At 38.9% G+C, this 23919-nt stretch overlaps 1 protein-coding gene across 5 annotated transcripts in view; it reads left to right on the top strand.

Moving 5' to 3' along the window:
* cpt1a2b (carnitine palmitoyltransferase 1A2b) overlaps nucleotides 1-23919 on the top strand; it is a 123352-nt gene that overhangs the window by 5665 nt on the left and 93768 nt on the right. For 3 of the 5 annotated variants that reach the window (XM_061884118.1, XM_061884122.1, XM_061884121.1), the window contains exons 1-2: nucleotides 5105-5177; nucleotides 23323-23465. In XM_061884118.1, the coding sequence (XP_061740102.1) occupies nucleotides 5120-5177; nucleotides 23323-23465 (201 nt within the window). In that variant the 5' untranslated portion in view covers nucleotides 5105-5119. Of the gene's footprint in view, nucleotides 1-3785; nucleotides 3898-5104; nucleotides 5178-23322; nucleotides 23466-23919 lie in introns of those variants that run through there. The other 2 variants (XM_061884119.1, XM_061884120.1) reach the window with 2 other exon arrangements.

The following is a 23919-nucleotide window of genomic DNA, read 5'->3' as shown; positions in this document are numbered from 1 at the left end:
GTTCTTTCGTGAATGCGTGGGTTCCCTCCGGGTACTCCGGCTTCCTCCCACTTCCAAAGACATGCACTTGGGGATAGGTTGATTGGCAACACTAAATTGTCCCTAGTGTGTGAATGTGAGTGTGAATGTTGTCTGTCTATCTGTGTTGTCCCTGTGATGAGTTGGCGATTTGTCCAGGGTGTAACCCGCCTTCCGATTGTAGCTGAGATAGGCGCCGGCGCCCCCCGCGAGCCCAAAAGGGAATAAGCGGTAGAAAATGTATGTAAAATGGAAAATGGACATACATAGATGAAGATATGCTGATCCTGCAGGTCCAAAATGAAATAGTAATATACAGGCAGTTGGTAGCTGTTGTGGCGGTAATCCTAGAACTCGTTGGTGGACACTGGCGGTGATTGCTGCCGTCAAGCTGAAGAAGGAGTCCTATCAGGTTCCCAGGGATGTGTTTAGGGCACGTCCAACCGGTAGGAGGCCACGGGGAAGACCCAGGACACGTTGGGAAGACTATGTCTCCCGGCTGGCCTCGGAATACCTAAATCCCCCGGGAAGAGCTGGACGAAGTGGCTGTGGAGAGGAAAGTCTTGGCTTCCCTGCTTAGGCTACTGCCTCCGCAACCCCGACCATGGATAAGCGGAAGAAGATGGATGGATGGATGGACATTTGATGGATTTTCATCCATCAGTTTCACATTCTGCATGAAATATGTTTTACAAAAAAGATCAGTTAGAATAATACTGTTGGATGTAGAGAACATCCATCCATCCTTCCATTTCGTCGCGGGGTATAGAGAATGTACAAACCCTTTTATTTATTGAATCAAAAATACTGAAATTCCATGACATAGTGTATTTGCAAACAGCTAAACTTATACACAAAGCTAACTATAATCTGCTACCCAAGAATATACAAAGGTTCTTCTCAACAAAATAGGAGAGATATAATCTTAGAGAAAAATTTTATTCAAAACATTTGTACGCACATACACCACTTAAGACCTTCAATATATCAATATGTGTAATTAAATTATGGAAAGTATTAAGCAAAGATATCTAACAATGTACTATGATGCACTTAAAGAAACGCTTCAAACTTAAAGTGTTTACAAAGTACAAAGAAGAAGAACCATGATAAACATTCTGAATTTATCTCTGAATTTATCTCTGAATTTATTCATTTTCTAGATAATCTTACTCATCTCACATGTGATTATTATTTCTTAATTTACTTTTATTGTTATTACCTATGGAGTATATTGTGAATAAATTGAGAACAGGAAGTGTACAAAAGTTTTAGCAACTGCTATGTAAAAAGAAAAGGGGTAGGACTAAATAAGCTCTGCTTCTTCCTACTCCTTTTCAAACATATTGAATAGAGAAAGTGGAAATTGTGATGTACCATGTTGTATGCATGCATGTTCCAAATAATCTCAAACTCACCTTAAAGGGTCTGAGCAAACAAAACTAAATATGTACATAAAATACATACATAGTTCTTATTTGTATTTTTATAAACCTTTATTTTGTAATATGCAACATTTACATACATGCAAAGAAATAATAAACAAAACAAGTACAGAACAGTACAAAACAGCGCCAGGAGGTTGTAAACTCAATAAAGTAACTAAAATAGAATGCAAAATATATAAATGTACAAGTGTAAAGCCATAAGGTCACACAAGTTCCGTAAATATTCCAAATTTGGAGCACAGCATGATTTTTGGTAAGAGGAAAAGGGAGGAAACGATCAAACTGTCAATTGATGGAATTGATATAGAAAGGCATTCTGAACTTAGATTTTTAGGAGTGATACTGGATGACGGTCTGACATGGAAATCTCATATTAGACATGTACGAAAAAAGATGTTTAAGAGTATTTTTATATTAAACAAGGTAAAATACAGTATCTGTTTAGATTATAGGGCAATGCGTATATTGTATTGTGCACTTATATTGCCATATATCAGCTACTGTGTGGAAGTGTGGGGGAACACATATAAGAGTAACATAAAAACATTGTATCAACTCCAGAAAAGAGCCGTAAGGATTATTCATAAAGTAGATTACTTAGAACACGCTAACATATTATTTATTATTTCTGGTCAATTGAAACCTCAGGACCTAGTAAAGCTACAGACATTGTGTGTCATGTTTTAGGCTAAAAGTAAAACATTACCAGCAAATTTACAAAAAATGTTTGTCATCACTTCTGAGAATAAAGACCATAGAAGAAAAGGTCATTTCAAACAGCAATATTCAAGGACAACTTTAAAACAAATGTGTAAATCAGTGGTGGGGGTAAAATTGTGGAATTCTCTTTACAATGAGATAAAAGACTGTAAAAATATATTCCAATTGAAAAAAAATTATAAAGAGAACAATAAGATCATATGGACAGCCATAAGTGTTTACATTTTGCTTTATATTTATTATTTTATTTATTTTTTTGTCTGTTTTTGTATTTGCTTTGTATCATTCCGTGATCGAGGTGTATGTTATTATTTTCTCTGTTTGGTTTATACTTTATGAAGTTTTGCACTTGTGTTTTTCTTGTGTTTTTTGATTGTTTCATCACATTTGGATGTATTTGTTGGTTTAAATCAGGGGTGTCAAACTCAGTTTAGATCGGGGGCCACACGGAGAAAAATCTACTCCCAAGAGGGCCGGACTGGTAAAATCAAGGCATGATAACTTAAAAATAAAGACAACTTCAGATTGTTTTCTTTGTTTAAAAACAGAACAAGCACATTTTGAAAATGTACAAATCATAATGTTTTGTTTTTTTCATTTACATGTTGCGGTTTATAGTATTCTATTTTTATTTCTTATTTATACTTTTTGAATAAATTATGTGATCATGTTCATCAGTCAACGCATTGGTGTTAATTTTCAATCTCATGATTCAAAAATTATATCAAAATCAATTTACAGGATGTTATTTATGTAGTTTGCTCATTTTCCCTGACTGATGGACTAACATGTGTTTTTTTTTTTTTTTTTTACATATGGAGCATCATCTGCAAAAATACAAATAATTGCTATTGCGCCATCTATTGGACATATTTAGAACAGCGGTTTCTTTCATTCAAAAATTTCAACTAATTTTTATACCGAGCAAACTCATCCCGCGGGCCGAATGAAACCGGTTCGCGGGCCTGATCCGGCCCACGGGCCATATGTTTGACACCCCTGGTTTAAATGATATCCATGAAGTAAGACTATGTATATGTCAAAGGGGGCAGGAAACTATAAGATTTTTCTTCATCCTGCTCCTTTTCAGGCATTGTTGTGTGAATTTAAAATTGTATAATTGTGTATCGGTCAGAAATGCACATCAATTAAAGAGATGAATAAAGAATGAATGAATGAATAGTTTTTGCAGATTCTTGGTTGTTAGAGGTAGAGAGTGTTTTAAAGTAAAATTATAATTATTTTTTTAAAATGCACAAAAAAAACAGATCTGGTATTAAGAAACTTACATTTATGAATAGTTTGCGCTTAGTGTATTTGTGCCTCCTCCTTTCATCTGTCATGCAACAAATGGCCACTTGTTGCTCTCTGCAAAGAGCATTAGAACTGCAGATGTCTCACTCCACAATATAAACAACGCGACAGAAAAGGTGAAAAACACGTCAAACGTATTGATTCCACTACGCTACAACCGACCTGCTACTGTTATCACCCTTGTGGCCAATAATCAGTCAATTGCCTCGATCGACACGGATTGTCTAGCAAAGCATGCACGAGTAGTGCATCGTCTTCCTCCCAGAGGATCTTTGCGGCTGGCAGAGAACGCATAGTTGTTAGCAGTCGACAACGCCGGCGAGGAGGGAGGGGCACGCGGTGTGTGGCAGTCACTCTGCCAAGAAAGCGCCCTGAGACGCGGTCTGATACGTTGCAGGCAAGTTACAACTTATATTTCATCACATAGTATTTGTAGTTTTACTTTATATCACGTATTCATGCGCCTTTTACTCATTTGCATTTGGCGCGGGTGGGGATGGAGCTGAGCCTGAATGGACCTATTGTGATTGTGTGACTATATTACTCACATATAAACGCGCTGCATGCACGTCTTACTTTCGCACCTAAACATTTACACACTGCGTGGATTTACAACGTGTTTTGCATAGTTTGGATGCGCATTGTGGGGATGGAGAAGCAACAGCATGGCGCCTTCCAACATGTTACTTAACCGGTTTTGTTGTTCGGCGATGTCCACTCACCACGAAACACAAAGTTTCACTGGTCGTCCTGATTGCATCCTTAAAGACATGTAGTTAAGTCCTGAAAATAATAAAACGAAACCAGCAGAGAGCCAATTTTCTGTTTGATTGATCTGACGCAGTGTTTTTCAACCACTGTGTCGCGGCACTTAGTGTGCTTCGGAAGATTATATAATGTCACCTATTTGGTTTAAAAATATTTGTTGCAAACCAGTATTTATAATCTGCAAATAATGTACCGTTAAGTGTCTGTACTGTCTGGAGATGGCAGACTTACCACGTTATACTCTTCCAAAACAGTAGGTGGCAGCAGGTAGCTAATTGCTTTGTTAATGTCTGAAACAGCGGGACGCAGGGTGAAGTTAAAAAGTTATTTAAAGGCCTACTGAAATGAGATTCTCTTATTTATACGGGTATAGCAGGTCCATTCTATGTGTCATACTTGATCATTTCGCGATATTGCCATATTTTTGCTGAAAGGATTTAGTAGAGAACATCCACGATAAATGTCGCAACTTTTGGTCGCTAATAAAAGAGCCTTGCCTTTACCTGAAGTAGCAGACGACGTGCATGTGACGTCACGGGTTGTAGGGCTCCTCTCTTCCTCACATTGTTTACAATCATAGCCACCAGCAGCAAGAGCTATTCGGACCGACAAAGCGACAATTTCCCCATTAATTTGAGCGAAGATGAAAGATTTGTGGATGAGGAAATTTAGAGTAAAGGACTAGAAAAAAAAGAGGCAATTGCAGTGGGAGTGATTCAGATGTTATTAGACACATTTACTAGGATAATTCTGGAAAATCCCTTATCTGCCTATTGTGTTGCTAGTGTTTTAGTGAGATTAAATAGTACCTGACAGTCGGAGGGGTGTGGCCACGGGTGTGTTGACCGCGAATGTCTCTGAGGGCAGTCACGCAACTGCAGCAGGACGGAAGCTCCGCTGATGTCTCCGGTAAGAGCTGACTTATTACCACAATTTTCTTACCGAAAACTGCCGGTTGACATGTGGTCGGGATCTATGTTCGCTTGACCGCTCTGTTCCATTATAAAGCTTCACCTTTGGGAATTTTAAACAAGGAAACACCGTCTGTTTGTGTGGCTAAAGGCTAAAATCTTCCCACCTCCATCTTTCTACTTTGACTTCTCCATTTGTAATTGAACAAATTGCAAAATATTCAGAAACACAGATGTCCAGAATGCTGTGTAATTATGCGATTAAAGCAGACTACTTATAGCTTGGATGGGGCTGGAAAATAATGTCCGCTACAACCCGAGACGTCAAACGCACGCGTCATCAGACCGCGACATTTTCAACACAACACTTCGCGGGAAATTTAAAATTGCAATTTAGTAAACTAAAGTGGCCGTATTGGCATGTGTTGCAATGTTAATATTTCATCATTGATCTATAAACTATCAGACTGCGTGGTCGGTAGTAGTGGGTTTCAGTAGGCCTTTAACCGGTTTTGTTGTTTGGCGACGTCCACTCACCACAAAAGACAAAGTTTCACTGATCGTCCTGATTGCATCCTAAAAGACATGTAGTTAAGTCCTGAAAATACTAAAACGAAACCAGCAGAGAGCCAACACACTTTCCTGTTTGATTGATCTGACGCAGCACATTAGTGTGCTGTGGAAGATTATCTAATGTCATAGGCGCCAGCGCCCCCCGCGACCTCAAAAGGGAATAAGCGGTAGAAAATGGATGGATGGATGGACCTATTTGGGTTGAAAATATTTTTTGCAAACCAGCATTTATAATCCGCAAATAATGTACCGTTAAGTGTCTGTACTGTCGGGAGATTGGCAGACTTACCACGTTATACTCTTCCAAAACAGTAGGTGGCAGCAGGTAGCTAATTGCTTTGTTGTCGGAAACAGCGGGAGGCAGGGTGCAGGTAAAAAGGTATCTAATGCTTAAACCAAAAATAAACCAAGAGGTGGGTGTCCCTAAGAAAAGGCATTGAAGCTCAAGTAAGGCTATGCAGAACAAAACTTAAAACTGAACTGGCTACAAAGTAAACAAAAACAGAATGCTGGACGACAGCAAAGACTTACTGTGGAGCAAAGACAGCATCCACAAAGTACATCCGAACTAGGGCTGGGCGATATGGCCTTTTATTAATATCTCAATATTTTTGGGCCATGTCACGATGCACAACATATATCGCGATATTTTGCCTTAGCCTTGAATGAACACTTGATGCATATAATCACAGCAGTATGATGATTCTTTGTGTCTACATTAAAACATTCTTGTTCATACTGCATTAACAAATGCTCATTTTAAACTTTCATCCAGAGAGGGAAATCACAAGTCAATTGACCAAAACTGTATTCATTAAACAGTTATTAAACAGTGACACAAACATTCATGTCATTTCAAAACAGAAAGACATTTTAAAACAAGCTATGTGTGCACTTTTGTGCATGATGTCACTAAATGACGTATCAAAACAACACTAAAGGCCTACTGAAATGAGATTTTCTTATTTAAACCGGGATAGCAGGTCCATTCTATGTGTCATACTTGATCATTTCGCGATATTGCCATATTTTTGCTGAAAGGATTTAGTAGAGAACATCCACGATAAAGTTCGCAACTTTCGGTGCCAACAGAAAAGCCCTGCCTCTACCGGAAGTCGCAGACGATGAAGTCACATGTTGATGGCTCCTCACATATTCAAAACAGCTATTTGGACCGAGAAAACAACAATTTCCCCATTAATTTGAGCGAGGATGAAAGTTTCGTGTTTGAGGATATTGATAGCGACGGACTAGAAAAAAAACCAAAAAAGTTAAAAAAAAAAAAACGCGATTGCATTGGCACGGATTCTGATGTTTTTAGACACATTTACTGGGATAATTCTGGGAAATCCCTTATCTTTCTATTGTGTTGCTAGGGTTTTAGTGAGTTTAACAGTACCTGATAGTCAGGTGTGTTGACGCGCAGTGTCTCAGGAAAGTTGACGGCAGCTGTATGGGCGGCACAAGCTTAGCTGATATCCGGTAAGAATCGACTTTTTACCACAATTTTCTCACCGAAACCTGCTGGTTGACATTCGGTTGGGATCCATGTTCGCTGTGATCCATAGTAAAGTTTCACCTCCGTGAATTTTAAACAAGGAATCACCGTGTGTTTGTGTGGCTAAAGGCTAAAGCTTCCCAACTCCATCTTTCTACTTTGCTTCTCCAATATTAATTGAACAAATTGCAAAGGATTCAGCAACACAGATGTTCAAAATACTGTGTAATTATGCGGTTAAAGCAGACGACTTTTAGCTGTGTGTGTGTGGGCAGCGCTCATATTCCCTAACAGCCCATGACGTCAAGCGCACACGTCATCATTACGCGACGTTTTCAAGAAAAAACTCCCGGGAAATAAAAAATTGCAATTTAGTAAACTAAAAAGGCCGTATTGGCATGTGTTGCAATGTTAATATTTCACCATTGATATATAAACTATCAGACTGCGTGGTGGGTAGTAGTGGGTTTCAGTAGGCCTATTAAAGTGCACTTTTTGTACAATAGTGTAAAACAAATAAAGTGCACTTTTGTGCATGATGTCACACAAGATATATCAATAAGTGTCAAATAAAAATGAGCTGCATAAATAGCAGTGCTGCTACTTTTTGTAGCAACGCTTTTGCGCATAATTGTTGAACATATTCCCGCTTGAAGCCAAACCACCGCCAGACGATGGACCCCGTGCTGTTTTTTTTGGTAATTAATTCTTCCTTCATTTGCTACCAGATTCGCACCATCTCTCTCTCGTATTACCACTCGCAACGCACTGTTAGCATCACAGCTAATGTTCCCTATGTAGCTACCTCTCTGTTCGGGGGGGGGGGTCGTATACGTATGTGACCTATGTAAGAAGGTGCGCTTGTTTTAAGTCTTTGTGAGAAGCGTAGACAGGAAAGAGTGAGAAGAGCCTGTAGTGTAATGCCCTCAGCTAAAAAGAACTGTGTGAGAACATATACTCAAATATCACAATATAGTCATTTTCTATATCGCACAGAGACAATCCCGCGATATATCGATACATCACCCAACCCTAATCCGAACATGACGTGACAATCAACTATGTCCCCACAAAGAAGGATAAAAACAACTGAAATATTCTTGATTGCTAAAACAAAGCAGATGTGGGGAATAGCGGTCAAGGAAGACATGAAACTGCTGCAGGAAAATACCAACAAAACAGGAAAAGTCACCAAAATAGGAGCGCAAGACAAGAACTAAAACATTAAACACAGGAAAACAGCAAAAAAAACTCAAAATTAGTCAGGGCGTGATGTGACAGGTGGTGACAGTACACCTACTTTGAGACAAGAGCTATATTGATGCATGGTTGGTTATGGTTTAAAGTCATATCCAACAATTGCAACAACGACTTTTTATCGTCAATATCGGCTGATGAGATTCATTTAATGATTTCTGCTGGTGGTGTGCCTCCTTTCTATGGAAAAAAATGGGCTTTGGCTCAAAAAAGGTTTAAAAACACTGGCTTATACACTACACCCATTACGTCATTCATTTAGGGGTTAAATGATGATGATGATATAATGATAGTACAGGTGCATTAATAATAATGTATAGTTGTTGCTTATACACTACACCAGGCCTGGGCAATTATTTTGAGTCGGCTAAAAAAACAAAAAAATGTGTCTGGGGGCTGGTATAGCTCTATCTATCGATAACAGGGGTCTCAAACATGCAGCCCGTGGGCCAATTGCGGCCGTTAGACGTTATGCGGCCCGCGCTTTGATATGACAATTTAAGGTTGGTGCGGCCCGCTAGATTACTATGAACGCCGCTTGACAGCATCATGCTTGCCAAAGTCCCCAAGTTTCCCCGGAGACCCTGAATTTCAGGGCACCAATTGTCTTGAAGCCCTTGTCAATTTTTACCAGATCAACAATTTTCAGGGAGTGCCAAAATGCCACTGCCTTTAGCGCCCCCTACATCCTGAACTGACAGCGTGCAAGCCCAGTTATATGTTGCAAGATATATTTGATCAACAGTTACACACGTCACACTAAGGGTGGCCGTAAAAAAAACTTTTAACACTGTTACAAATATGTGCCAGACTGTAAACCCACACCAAACAAGAATGACAAACACATTTTGGGAGAACATCCGCATCGTAACACAACATAATCACACCAGAACAATTACCCACAATCCCATGCAGACCTAACTCTTCCGGGCTACAATATACACACCCCTGCTACCACCAACCGCTCACCCTCCCTACTTGCGTCGGTTGAGGTGTTGTATATTGTAGCCCTGCAAGGTGTTCTGGGTATTTGTTCTCTTGTGTTTAAGTTGTGTTAGGGTGCGGAAATTCTCCCAAAAAGGGTTTGTCATTCTTTGTTGGTGTGTGTTCACAGTGTGGCTCATATTTGTAACAGTGTTAAAAAAATTTTTTACGGCCACCCTTAGTGTGACGTGTATGGCTGTTGAACAAGTACGTCTTGCAGCCACTGACGTTGTTCTACACAAGTCTCACACAACATGATACAGAGCCGGCACATTGGTTGTGTGATAATAAAAGTTTGCGTGATGACATGTAGTGGAGCAGTAATCTTGTTTTGGGGGTTCGCGGACCCCTGGAGGTACTCGAAGGTATGCCAAGGGACAAGAGAGATTTATTATAAACATTCTAAAAAACAACACCAATTCATAAATCCTTTATACGTGTTTATTGAATAATACTTCAATGAAGTATGAATGTAAGTTCATAAACTGTGGAAAAATAATACAACAATCTAACATTCAGTGTTGACAGCTAGACTTTTTGTGGACATGTTCCATAAATATTGAGGTTAAAGATTTCTTTTTTTTGTGAAGAAATGTTTAGAATTAAGTTCATGAATCTAGATGGATTTCTATTACAATCCCCAAAGAGAGCACTTTAAGTTGATGATTATTTCTATGTGTAGAAATCTTTATTTATAATTGCATCACTTGTTTATTTTTCAACAAGTTTTTTAGTTATTTTTATATCTTTTTTTCCAAATAGTTCAAGAAAGATCACAAAAAATTAGCAATATTTTGCTCTGTTATACAATTTAATAAATCAGAAAGTGATGACATAGTGCTGTATTTTACTTCTTTTTTTCAACTAAAATGCTTTGCTCTGATTAGGGGGTACTTGAATAAAAAAATGTTTAACAGGGGGTACATCACTGAAAAAAGGTTGAGAACCACTGTTGTAGAGGACGTTAAAGGCACTGAAAGGTGCACTGATATTCTGGAGTCCTCCAGAAAAATCGTGAGGATTGGCAAGTATGTTGCTAGGGCGGGAAAGACATTCCTAGAAGGGGAATTCATTAAAAACTGCATGTTAGATTTTTTAAGAAATCTTTTCTTGCGGCCCAGCCTCACCCAGTTTCTGCATCCAGTGCCCCCCAGGTAAATTGAATTTGAGACTTCTGGTCTATACATACATACATACATATCAATCAATCAATCAATGTTTACTTATATAGCCCTAAATCACTAGTGTCTCAAAGGGCTGCACAAACCACCACCACATCCTCGGTAGGCCCACATAAGGGCAAGGAAAACTCACACCCAGTGGGACGTCTGTGACAATAATGACTATGAGAACCTTAGAGAGGAGGAAAGCAATGGATGTCGAGCGGGTCTAACATGATACTGTGAAAGTTCAATCCACAATGGATCCAACACAGTCGCGAGAGTCCAGTCCAAAGCGGATCCAACTCAGCAGCGAGAGTCCCGTTCACAGCGGAGCCAGCAGGAAACCATCCCAAGCGGAGGCGGATCAGCAGCGCAGAGATGTCCCCAGCCGATACACACCGGACCCCCTCCACAGGGGAGAGTGGGACATAGAAGAAAAAGAAAAGAAACAGCGGATCAACTGGTCTAAAAAGGGAGTCTATTTAAAGGCTACAGTATACAAATGAGTTTTAAGGTGAGACTTAAATGCTTCTACTGAGGTGGCATCTCGAACTGTTACCGGGAGGGCATTCCAGAGTACTGGAGCCCGAACGGAAAACGCTCTATAGCCCGCAGACTTTTTTTGGGCTTTGGGAATCACTAACAAGCCGGAGTCCTTTGAACGCAGATTTCTTGCCGGGACATATGGTATAATACAATCGGCAAGATAGGATGGAGCTAGACCGTGTAGTATTTTATACGTAAGTAGTAAAACCTTAAAGTCACATCTTAAGTGCACAGGAAGCCAGTGCAGGTGAGCCAGTACAGGCGTAATGTGATCAAACTTTCTTGTTCTTGTCAAAAGTCTAGCAGCCGCATTTTGTACCAACTGTAATCTTTTAATGCTAGACATGGGGAGACCCGAAAATAATACGTTACAGTAGTCGAGGCGAGACGTAACAAACGCATGGATAATGATCTCAGCGTCTTTAGTGGACAGAATGGAGCGAATTTTAGCGATATTACGGAGATGAAAGAAGGCCGTTTTAGTAACGCTTTTAATGTGTGCCTCAAAGGAGAGAGTTGGGTCGAAGATAATACCCAGATTCTTTACCGTGTCGCCTTGTTTAATTGTTTGGTTGTCAAATGTTAGAGTTGTATTATTAAATAGAGTTCGGTGTCTAGCAGGACCGATAATCAGCATTTCCGTTTTTTTGGCGTTGAGTTGCAAAAAGTTAGCGGACATCCATTGTTTAATTTCATTAAGACACGCCTCCAGCTGACTACAATCCGGCGTGTTGGTCAGCTTTAGGGGCATGTAGAGTTGGGTGTCATCAGCATAACAGTGAAAGCTAACACCGTATTTGCGTATGATGTCACCTAGCGGCAGCATGTAGATGCTGAAGAGTGCAGGGCCAAGGACCGAACCCTGGGGAACTCCACACGTTACCTTAACGTAGTCCGAGGTCACATTGTTATGGGAGACACACTGCATCCTATCAGTAAGATAAGAGTTAAACCAAGACAGGGCTAAGTCTGACATACCAATTCGTGTTTTGATACGTTCTAATAAAATATTATGATCGACGGTATCGAAAGCAGCGCTAAGATCGAGGAGCAGCAACATAGATGACGCATCAGAATCCATCGTTAGCAATAGAGTGATTTGCCCTGAAACCGGATTGAAAGGTTTCACATAGATTGTTAGACGCTAAGTGTTCATTTAACTGCTCCGCAACAATTTTTTCGAGGATTTTTGAAATAAAGGGAAGGTGAGACACCGGTCGGTAGTTTACCATGAGGTCAGGATCGAGGTTAGGTCTTTTAAGAAGAGGATGAATAACCGCTTTTTTGAATGCTAGGGGAACAGTGCCCGAGGAAAGTGATAAGTTTATAATATTTAGCACTGATGGACCTAATAATACAAAGAGCTCCTTGATCAGTTTCCCAGGAAGAGGGTCAAGTAAACATGTTGTTTGTTTTATTCCATTTACACGTTGTAACAATTCCTCTAATGTTATTTCCTCAAAACGAGAGAAACTATTTTGGAGGGCAGTATCCGCCGTATATACAATCGTGTCAGTGTTAATCGAACCCCGTTGTAGCTGGGACGCATTGTCTTTAATCTCCTTTCTAATGACTTCAATTTTCTTACTAAAGAATTGCATAAAGTCATCAGCTGAGTGGGTGGAGCTACTGGAAGGAGCCCCTTGTTGGGTTAGCGATGCTACCGTACTAAACAAAAATTTAGGATCGTTTTTATTACGGTGGATGAGATTTGAGTAATAATTAGCTTTAGCTAAGGTAAGCATGCGTTTATAAGTTATTAAACCATCACTAAATGCTTGATGGTGCACCTCAAGTTTAGTCGTGCGCCATTTGCGTTCCAGCTTTCTGCATAATAATTTCTGAGCTCTAGTTTCTTCTGTAAACCACGGGGTGCGCTTTTTTGGAGCCTTTTTTAACTTTAGCGGTGCTATGTTATCAATGGTTTCGCGCAGGGCGTCGTTAAAGTTGTTAGTGAGGTTATCAATAGAGCCCACATACTTTGGGAATGGTGCCATTACCGAGGGCAGTAGGTCAGCAAGAGTTGTCGTTGTGGCCGTATTAATGTTGCGGCTGCTATAGCAGTTATTATTATTATTAGTTTGACGAACATGCGTCTGAACCTCGAATTTTATAAGGTAATGATCGGACAATACTTTAGTATACGGGAGTATCGTAACTTTGGAAGCGGTGATACCCCTGACAAGCACTAGGTCTATCGTATTACCGTTGCGATGCGTGGGTTCATTTATTATTTGTGTGAGACCACAGCTATCAATTATAGTCTGAAGCGCTACGCACGGTGGGTCCGATGGGGTATTCATATGGATATTAAAGTCCCCCATTATGATTATATTATCGGCGTGTGTCACTAGATCAGCAACGAACTCTGAGAATTCATTGATAAAGTCCGAACAGGGCCCTGGGGGGCGGTAGATAACAGCCAGGTGTAGAGGCAGCGGTGTGACAGACCTCATAGTAAGCACCTCAAACGATTTATATTTATTATTTATGTTAGGACTAAGGTTAAAGTTTTCGTTGTATATTAGTGCGACCCCCCCACCCCTTTTAAGCGGACGGGCAATATGCGCATGTGTAAAGTTAGGAGGACATGCCTCATTTAGCGCAAAAAAGTCGTTTGGTTTAAGCCAGGTTTCACTGAGACCGATGACGTTAAGATTGTTGTCTCTGATGATATCATTAACTAATAACGTTTTGGGAGACAATGATCTTATGTTTAAAAAACCTATATTATAGGTAGTGGGCTGTTTTAGGGAATTTTTGATCAAATTATCCGTAGTAGCAATATTAATAATGTTGTGTTTATTATGCCCAGTGCATTCAGTATAATTACGTCCATATCTAGGAATTGATACGACGGGAATGTTCCGATTGTTTGATTGTTGCTTTGATAAACTGCACGCATCATGGTTAGTCTCCTCAGTAACAGGGATTTTCCGATTGTTTGTTTGTTGCTTTGATAAACTGCACGCATCATAGTTAGCCACCTCAGTAAAACACATGTCCAACTCTGAAACACTCAAAGCAGAAAAAACTTGTTCTAATTTAACAGACTCCTTACCCAGACCAGTAGTCTCGCATCTTTCATCTAAATCCGTCTTCAGGGTGGAGGGAAGTGGTGTCCTGTGGGGATTAGCCTTCTGCTTTGTTTATAGCCCCGCTCGACATCCGCGTTTCCTATCACACCGCTGGCGTCTGCTCCGTAGACGGCCCCCGCTGCTACTAGACTCCGCTGCTTCACAGGCCGCTGGATGTAGCCGCCGATGTATTCCCATGCTAGTTAGCATGTTTAGCACGCCCGCGTCTATCAGTCCAAAACAGCCTGATATGTCCATATCCAGAAGTGTCTGGCGGTCGTACGTGATCACGGAGTGACCACGATGCGAGCCAGCCATGAAGTCAGCAGAACTGTCCGGCATTTCCGCCAAATGTTCCATCTTTAGCAAGAGCACCGCAGTGTCGCAGCCCGTCCGGGCGCCGCCATCTTGCCGTATGTATATAATGTGTAGGCTGTGAAAATCTGCTGCACAGTATGTGTGCTTGGGTCCTATTTTTAGGAACACTAATACAAAACCTCACAGTAATGTCGGATTGGAAGCTAAAAACGTTATGACAGACCACCTTAAAAATGGAATGGAATTTATTTTATTTTTTTTATTGAATGGGGCACCCAGAATGTACAAGAAAATATAGAATGTGGGATTTACAATATTAACTATGAAGGATAAAACACTGAATATTGACAGCATATGACCCCCACTCTATCAACAAAATGCAACAAACACAGCGAAATATGAACGCGAAGGGTAAAAAAAACAAAAAAACACCTATGATCTGTTATATATCTGATACATCAATCAGCTTTAGAACTTTCGTGTAAAAATCTGCTTCTGCGTCCGTCCCTAACACCTAGATTTCAGGCTGGCCACTGTGGAAACGCTGATTGACACAAATTCACAATACTGTCAATTGCAAACTATACTTTTTGTTAGCCTGCAGATATAGATTCAAGTAAAGTACCTCATTTCAAAAATTATCATTTACTACAAATGTAGTCATTCAGTGCAGTGACAGCAGCATGAATCAGAATTGATAGTAGCTCATTTTATTAATCTACTCCTTGTTCCTTTTCATTTTATTGTTCTCTTTTCTTATTATGTATGCTTAATATCCAAAATATTCAAACATTAATAAACGGTAAACGGATAAATGACAACCGCGGTAAAATTCCTGACAGTGAGTATTACCGTCTTGAATTAAAATGATCAAAAACCCTGATTGATAATTGCACGTTAATAAACTCACAGACTTGCTGGCGCCTTTTCACTAGTTTAAATGCTAACATGAAAACAAGATACATTAACGTCTTTCCCCATTAAGAAACAACATACCCCAATCTCATCTTATATAAACACATTTTTGTCTGAGCAACTAAGATATTCAATTGTGCATACGTTAACTCTACAAGATGTGCTCTTTTACATACTCTTAGTGTGATTGTTCTTAGAAGAAAAAAGACAGAGGTTTAAGAAACACTAAACAGACTAGCATGCCACAACGCCCGCCAGAAATATTAATTAATAATTAAAATAGATATTATTTGTTACACATTTTTCATTTAAATATATCTTAAAATGCTACAGTGGAAACCAATATTTTATCAAAATAAAATCTTAGCCATTAAAACAGTTACAATAAGAGGACTGAAAAACTAACAGTGAAGCCGAAGAAACTCAAAATATGCAAAATAAGTAGGCTTTCTAACAGTGTGTCTATTTATTTTAGGTATTTGAAAAAATACTTGGTCAAAAGATTTCAATGTGTGTATTATTACTTTTTAAGCACAATGGACAATACCGCGATAATAATGAAGACCGTGATAATTTTGGTCACAATAACAACCGTGATGAGAAATGTTTACATCGTTACATCCTCATCATAACAGGTGACGTGGCAGAAGCACCATCAAAAAATTATGAATGCAGGGAGTACAACACATTTTTGGATTGATCCGCCATTTCTGACGGCGACGATGTTGACTTACCAACAATTGTTGTTATATTATTTTCTCTCCCGACTATTATTTATCTGCCTGTTCATTTCTTGTTAATAACTTTAATTCTGCTCCTATGCATTTTGATCTACACTTAAAATTTAGTAAGCACTTATTTCTTCTGTTTCTAGCTAGTTTAAACTAGTTTATCTATTAGCATGTCTTCTCCTGCTCGCTCTCGGTGTGTAACATGTTTAGCCTCGCCCTCCAGCGCTAATCTTAGTTGAAAATAATAATTAGGATATTAAGACATGCAGTTTATTTGCTGTAATGGAGGTGATTATTGTTAACATGGGGTAGTGGCTCCACACTGTGTATGGAGACACATAATTAGCTGCCAGCTTGTAAACCCGGAGATTACAAATAAAAACAATACCAGCCAGAGGGGATCAGCTTTTGTGATCGTCATTAAAAAGCATTAATCCGCAATGGCGATCACGTACTTAGAAAAAGAAATCTCCGATACTGGTGGCCGATCAAATGGCCCATCTCTAATTATTATTATGTAGTATGATTACACTACTGATTGATTTGTTCTGAAAAATAATGCTGACTATAATACTGTTTATCAACAATATTATGTGGGACAACATATCGTTCAGCCAATTTTTTTTTCTTCTTTCATTCAACCTTTATTTAACTGTTTAACAACACATTGAGATCTCTTTCACAAGGGTGACCTGGCCAAGAGGTCAGCAACACATGTCACAGAGCAGTTAAAGAAAGGTATTAAGTTATGACAGACATTTTAAAGGCCTACTGAAATGAGATTTTCTTATTTAAACAGGAATAGCAGGTCCATTTTATGTGTCATACTTGATCATTTTGCGATATTACCTTATTTTTGCTGGAAGGATTTAGTAGAGAACATCGACGATAAAGTTTGCAACTTTTGGTAGCTAATAAAAAAGCCTTGCCTTTACCGGAAGTAGCAGACGATCTGCGCGTGACGTCACTGCTTGTAGAGTTCCTCACATCCTCACATTGTTTACATTCATAGCCACCAGCAGCTAGAGCGATTCGGACCGAGAAAGCGACAATTTCCCTATTAATTTGAGCGAGGATGAAAGATTTGTGGATGAGGATTGCGAGAGTGAACGACTAGAAGAAAAAAAAAAGGCGAGGGTAGTGAGAGCGATTCAGATGTTATTAGACACATTTACTAGGATAATTCTGGAAAATCCCTTATATGCCTATTGTGTTTTAGTGAGATTATATGGTACTTGAAAGTCGGAGGGATGTGACCACAGTTGTGGTGACCGCCAGTGTCTCCGGTGGGAGGAGGTAATAGTCTGCAGCTGCAGGAAGACGCAAGCTCCGCTCATAACTACGTAAAAACCGGCTTATTACCACAATTTTCTGACCGAAACCTGCCGGTTGACATGTTGTCGGAATCCATGTTCGCTTGACCGCTCTGATCCATAGTAAAGCTTCACCTTCGGGAATTTTAAACAAGGAAACACCGGCTGTGTTTGTATTGCTAAAGGCTAAAAGCTTACCACCTCCATCTTTCTACTTTGACTCCTCCATTATTAATTGAACAAATTGCAAAAGATTCAGCAACACAGTTGTCCAGAATACTGTGTAATTATGCGATTAAAGCAGACTACTTATAGCTTGGATCGGGCTGGAAGAAAATGTCTGTTACAACCGGTGACGTCGAACGCACGCGTCATCATACCGCGAAGTTTTCAACAGGACACTTTGCGGGAAATTTAAAATTGCAATTTAGTAAACTAAAAAGGCCGTATAGGCATGTGTTGCAATGTTAATATTTCATCATTGATATATAAACTATCAGACTGCTTGGTGGGTAGTAGTGGGTTTCAGTAGGCCTTTAAGGAGTGTTATCAATTATCAATTACTGGCAAGGAAGGTTGTTGTTTTTTTTACCTTAAAAAAAGCAGGTTTTATTTCTTATTAAAAGAACCCAAGCGTCACCCTAATTTTAGAGGCTAAATTTTTGATGTAACCCAACTACTTGTAATTTAAAACCTGCTCTATAGGTTTTCCTTTTGATGTTACAATACTTGGAATGTTTTTTGGTAGCCACTTTGAATAAGCCTATTATTATTATTATTATTATTATTATAAAAGGTTACTGGGGCCAATAACCCTTGTAAGTAACTAGCTTTTAACAGTGAATTAGCAGTTAGATTGTTCAATAGCTTTGATTAAAAACTAATACAAGTGAAAAGTTACGCAGCTCCTTACCACATACTTCAGCAACTAAATTAGGAGCCGTTGTAACACGATTTGAAATGGGTTTTTTTGTCCTTTCCATACAAACTAATATATTGTTACAAATTGTTACAGCAAAATTCTGCAATATACTGTATATTGCGATATAGATTTTAGTCTACATCGCCCATGTCGAAACTCTCATCCCACGTCAAGGCAGTTTTATGTCAGTTTGATTGCTTTTCAATGAATTGCCCAGAATTGTCTGAAACTAGGTCATTCATCCTTTAAGGCCTCGTTCACGCTGCAGGCCAGTTCCGATTTTCTGCTCATATGCGACCTGTGTCTGATTTTTTTCATGCCAGTGTGAAAAATACAATTCCGAATTTGTCAAATCCCAGGCCTCTTTTAATATGTGGATATAAATCCGGTTTGTATGTGATGCAACCAAATTGTGAACACTCCGGTCGCATCCATCTGACCAAAAAGTGATAAGTGTCATAATTATTGGCAAAAATAGACTGTAACAAAATAGGTAAGTGACAAATGAGCAGGGGAAACAGGTGAAAATAATGTTTTAGAAAGTCCCATCAATGTTCCGCCACTCCCATGCTTACGACTGCTTCCCCACAGACACGCTCTTCAGGGCAGACGTTGAAACAAAATTTCCTGCAAACTGCCAGAGCCAAAATACTTTTGCCCCTTTCTTTTTCCATCTTCTAATAAAGAATTTGGTTCAGAAAATGTTGGCTTTGATTGCACAAAATCCTTGAAATTAACACAATTGACTGAGACCTACTAGATTAGAAGCCATGATTGCTTCCGTAAACACTGTGATGTCTTGTCTGCACGCGGGTTAGTTTGCATTCACATGTTTTTGTTACATAAAAAGATTGTATTTGACAAAAAAACACAAACAAATTTGACATCCTACCCTGCACTGTGAACATAGCCTATGTCGCGGTCTGACATTTTCACGTACAATGACCTGATTGGCAAGATTCCACCTTGTCCTCCTTGACCACTTACTATACAGGTTTGGTAGCCCCTCACATAAGAATGCACCTGTTGAACAGTGCACTCAAGGTGTGGTTGCAGTATATAGTATGTAGTTTAGAACTGTTCAGTCTTTCCCTCCAACCACATCCTTCCTCTGCTAGAATCTCACAAAAAAGTCATTTGAGGATACCTTTCATATGGAACAGATTTATGCTATGTTCTTGTACTAAACAAACCAAATATCCTTACTTTATCAATCTTATTTACACATAATTTCTGTCTTTATATGGTCACATGTATTTAATTTTCTGCTCTCTGTATCGCGCACGGCTCAGCAATAAGGTAATACGACTAGTATTATACACCAGTTTTTCCTGTTTGAGAATAAATAACAAAAACATGCTGCTCGTTAGCCTATTGGAATGGTTTGAACTCAATGACAGAAACCCAGTACAGTACTTCAAGCTTTTTCTTTCAAGTCTATGCAGCTTGTGCTTGAATTTTCTTGTCTAAATCTATCTGAAACATTAGGTCATATGACTGATTTTTACTATACATTTTCTTAAAATGACATACTGTGATTCCTTCTTTTGAATTTCTTTTGTAACAGTTTCCATTCGGGCCTTCATAACCTTTCCTAAATGGTGCTTTTATTGGGATGCTGTTATGATCCGTTGCGCGGATCATGTTTTGTTCTGTTAGTTTGGCTACCTCACGTCTGTTTTCAGCACCCTTGGGTTTGTGTTTTGGTTTCCATGGGTGCTGATTAATTTCACCTGCCTCTGATTAGTGTTCTGGACGTTCACCTGCTTCTGGGCACTGATCAGAGAGCTACATATTCCTGTCCTTCGCCACACACTGTCTGGCTGTCTTATTTGCTTCTACGCAACAGTTACGACGTCTATTCCTACGAGTCCAGAGCTAAGCTTTGCTTTTTGTTTGCCTGTGTTTATGACGAGCTTTCACGTAGCTATTTCCTTAGCTTAGCTTATTGTGCGATCGGTCTTTATGTAGTTTTGCATGTTTCATAGACAATAAATAATTGGCTCACCTGCTCTTTGCCTCCCGAGTTTCCTTCCGCATCTTGGGAGAACGACCCGCGCATAAACATGCGACCGTGTCGTTACGGATGCACAATGTTTGTTTCCATGAAAAGCATGTGATCGTGATTGCTGATTTATGCCTTATGAAATCCTAAAACTTGTACCTGTACAGGCAATATTTTGGTGCCATTCTTAATTGAATAACTTTCCATCCTTTGACAAATTATGTAGGCATAATGCAAAGGTGAGTTGCTCCTCACAAATGTTTTATATATTTTGCACAAGTCTGGAAAAAATGTTAACTGCTGTCAATAATAGAGCCTAAAACAATGAAACACTCTTGACTTGGTGATGTTTAAGTTACTCGTGTTGTATTTTTTGAGTGTAGGTTCTTCATCAGTGGTTTGCGACTGCTTAGGTTGTTCTTTTGTTCCTTCCTATTACTGCTTTGCCCAACATGTGTTTGTGGACTAATCGCACACAAGCCATTCATAATTCATGATGATACAAAGACGGCGCCATGATAGATATTATATGTTAAAGCAACAGCAGTATCCTTAACTGGACCACAATGAGGCTGTATTTAGTAGGGGTAGTAGGGATAACATTAGTTCATTTTTGTTGATTGTTGATTCAACATTTTGATCAGGCACGGTTTCAGAATAATCGATTTTCATGACTTCAGTTTTCATTTTTTTCAATAAAATCAGTTATTATACACAGCGCAAACATGTTTGATATAAAAGTAGTTTTGACTGATTGTCTATCATTCCATTTATTTGCCAAATTATATTCAACAAAATAGTTAAGCCTAACGCTACTCAGGTGCCTGCTAATAACTAGACAGTGCATCTAAAATGCAACAGCAAGTGTCTATCATGTGCAAAAATAATTTAAACAGACAACTGTGCATTGGCAACATTGTTTTGGATCACAACATTAATTAAGAAATTATTAATAGTGAAAGTGCATCCCCATTGCCGCAACTAGTTGTGATTTATAAATGATCGCTTTGGAGGGGCGGGCCCAAAAAGTTTGCATACCCCTGATGATTCGGCAACCAAAAAATGGAGCTGGACATTTGATAGGCATTCGGAAAGATGGACCTGGGTTGCAAGATGGGCTGCAGAAAGATGGACTTAGCCCAATGATGGATTTAGAAAAGATGGACTTGTGGAGATGATTGGCTTCTGCGAAGCTGTCCAGTTTTGTTTTATTAATGTGGTTCCATTGCTACCATATATGGATAATCCACTGATGTCACCAGTGGGCAAGATTATTTTATAAATATATCTGCAACGCGATGTATGCAGATCCCAAATACAAAACAACAGGTACCAATAGGTGAGAAATGTTGGATTTGCATAATAGGGCTTGAAAGTGTGGCGTGGAAACTTAATGCATCATGGGTCTTACTGAGTTGGAATGGCATCTCTACATTTACATTTACATTGGGTTTAATGCAAGACTCAGTCCCAAAGTTGGTTTTCGTGGTGTGCAATACCGATGATAGTGTTTTTTTTGTTTTTTTTCTTCTTCTATTAATCTATAACTTTTACACTGCAATATGTAGTTCTTATGGCTGTGAATATTTGGGTACCACATAATTTGATGTGATTCTTGGGGCTAACAATTCGATTCATAATCGATTCCCGATGTAGAACAATTCATGATTTATAATCAATACTTTTTTTTTAATAACATTTGGTGCCAATTCTATTATTAACTATGTCCCTCCATAAAATAACAGATCTGATTAATTTATATATATATATATATTACCGGTTTAATAAAATTCTACCCAAACATTTAATAAAGTCAAATAAAAAATAAGACAACAAGAGAAGTATCCCACAAGTAAATCTGTACAACAGATATGGGCATCTACATAAAAAATATGATTTGCCTGAGTGGCTGGACAGGACAGACTAAAAGAAAAAAAAATGTAATTGTTTTTTGTTTTTGTTTTTTTAAATCAATAAGTAAGTGTTACAAGTAAAAATCACAATTCATTAGAAAATCTTTTTTTGACGCCCTTAGTATTTATTACTACTTTATATTAATCATTACGTTTTACTTCTGTTACTGTATGTACAAAACCTGCACTGCTGCAATGTATTTCATCCATCTATTTTTTATCTCTTGTCTCTTTCGGGATCGCAGGGGTGCTGGAGGCTATCCCAGCTGCACTGGGATCCTATCCAATTTTTACATCCAAACAAACCCATTTCTGCCTGCAATTTTCAAGTACTAAGACGAAGGGTATTGAGCAGTAGTTGCCATGTGTGGATTTAATACCTCTAAATGCATGCTTCCTTTTGTTTTTATTTTGACTTGGTGGTTTAGTTGTAAATATTTGCATTCTATTGTAAAATAGAATTCATGAAATGCAATTGTGGAGGTGCAAGTGTAATACAGTCAGCTACAGTGTGCCTGTGCATGTTTTTGTGTGTTTTGTTGTTTGTCTCCCACACACCACTTTAAAGCTGTAAAGCTTGACTTACTGTGAATGTCTTGAGAAATCAATACAATAAGTTTGGAAATTATAATTATTTAAGGCCCATCCTTTCAACTTTACTAAAACACCTAGCATTAAGTATCGTAACAGTACATAAATATTGCACCACTGTATGAAGTACTCTGTTCGTTTGTACATGTTTATAACTAGGAAATGGCGTGATGATGCACTTCATTTCTGTTTGAAGATTAATTTATCCAATGAGAACTTTTTCACGTTTCACATTTTGCTTAACTATTTGAACAGACTAAGCTGTTACAATGACACTCGTAAAACTTAAAGTTAAATGAATTACAATCTCTTTTTTGTTTGTGTGTGTCCATAATAGCAATGGCAGAGGCTCATCAGGCTGTGGCGTTCCAGTTCACGATAACACCGGAAGGCATCGACCTGCGTCTTTCCTATCAAGCCCTCAACCAGATCTACTTGTCAGGAGTGCGATCATGGAAAAAGCGTGTCAGCCGCTTAAAGGTGAGCAACAGCAAGCCTGCTTATAATTACAGGCGGTCCTCTGTCTATGTACAATTTCTGCTCCTACGACGACGATGTAAATTGGAAATTATGCCTAAATTATTGCGAAATGAACACCTAAATCACTGTTACGTTCCACGTATGCACTTTAATATTGCATTCTCCTACGATCTCTAGACCCAGAGCCATCTGGGAATGTAACAATCACTCACACTGTACTGACTATACACATAGTACAGGGCTCGAATTTAACCATGACAACCGCAGCAAATGCCGCGACCGCCCTCCTCCCTTGCCGTAATGCCCTAAAAAATTGACCATCATCAGTGGCAAGAACATTCCGTGACTGCCCTTGACTTTTTGTAAATGGACGAGGGATGTAACGGTAAACAGTATAATGATAATTTGCGATAAAATTCCAGACGGTTAGTAATACCATCTAATTTTTTAATTA

Source organism: Nerophis ophidion, linkage group LG23 (genome assembly GCF_033978795.1).
Source record: "Nerophis ophidion isolate RoL-2023_Sa linkage group LG23, RoL_Noph_v1.0, whole genome shotgun sequence".
NCBI lineage: Eukaryota > Metazoa > Chordata > Actinopteri > Syngnathiformes > Syngnathidae > Nerophis > Nerophis ophidion.
The sequence above is the reverse complement of the archived record's forward strand: the minus strand, read 5'-3'. Positions and strand labels throughout refer to the sequence as shown.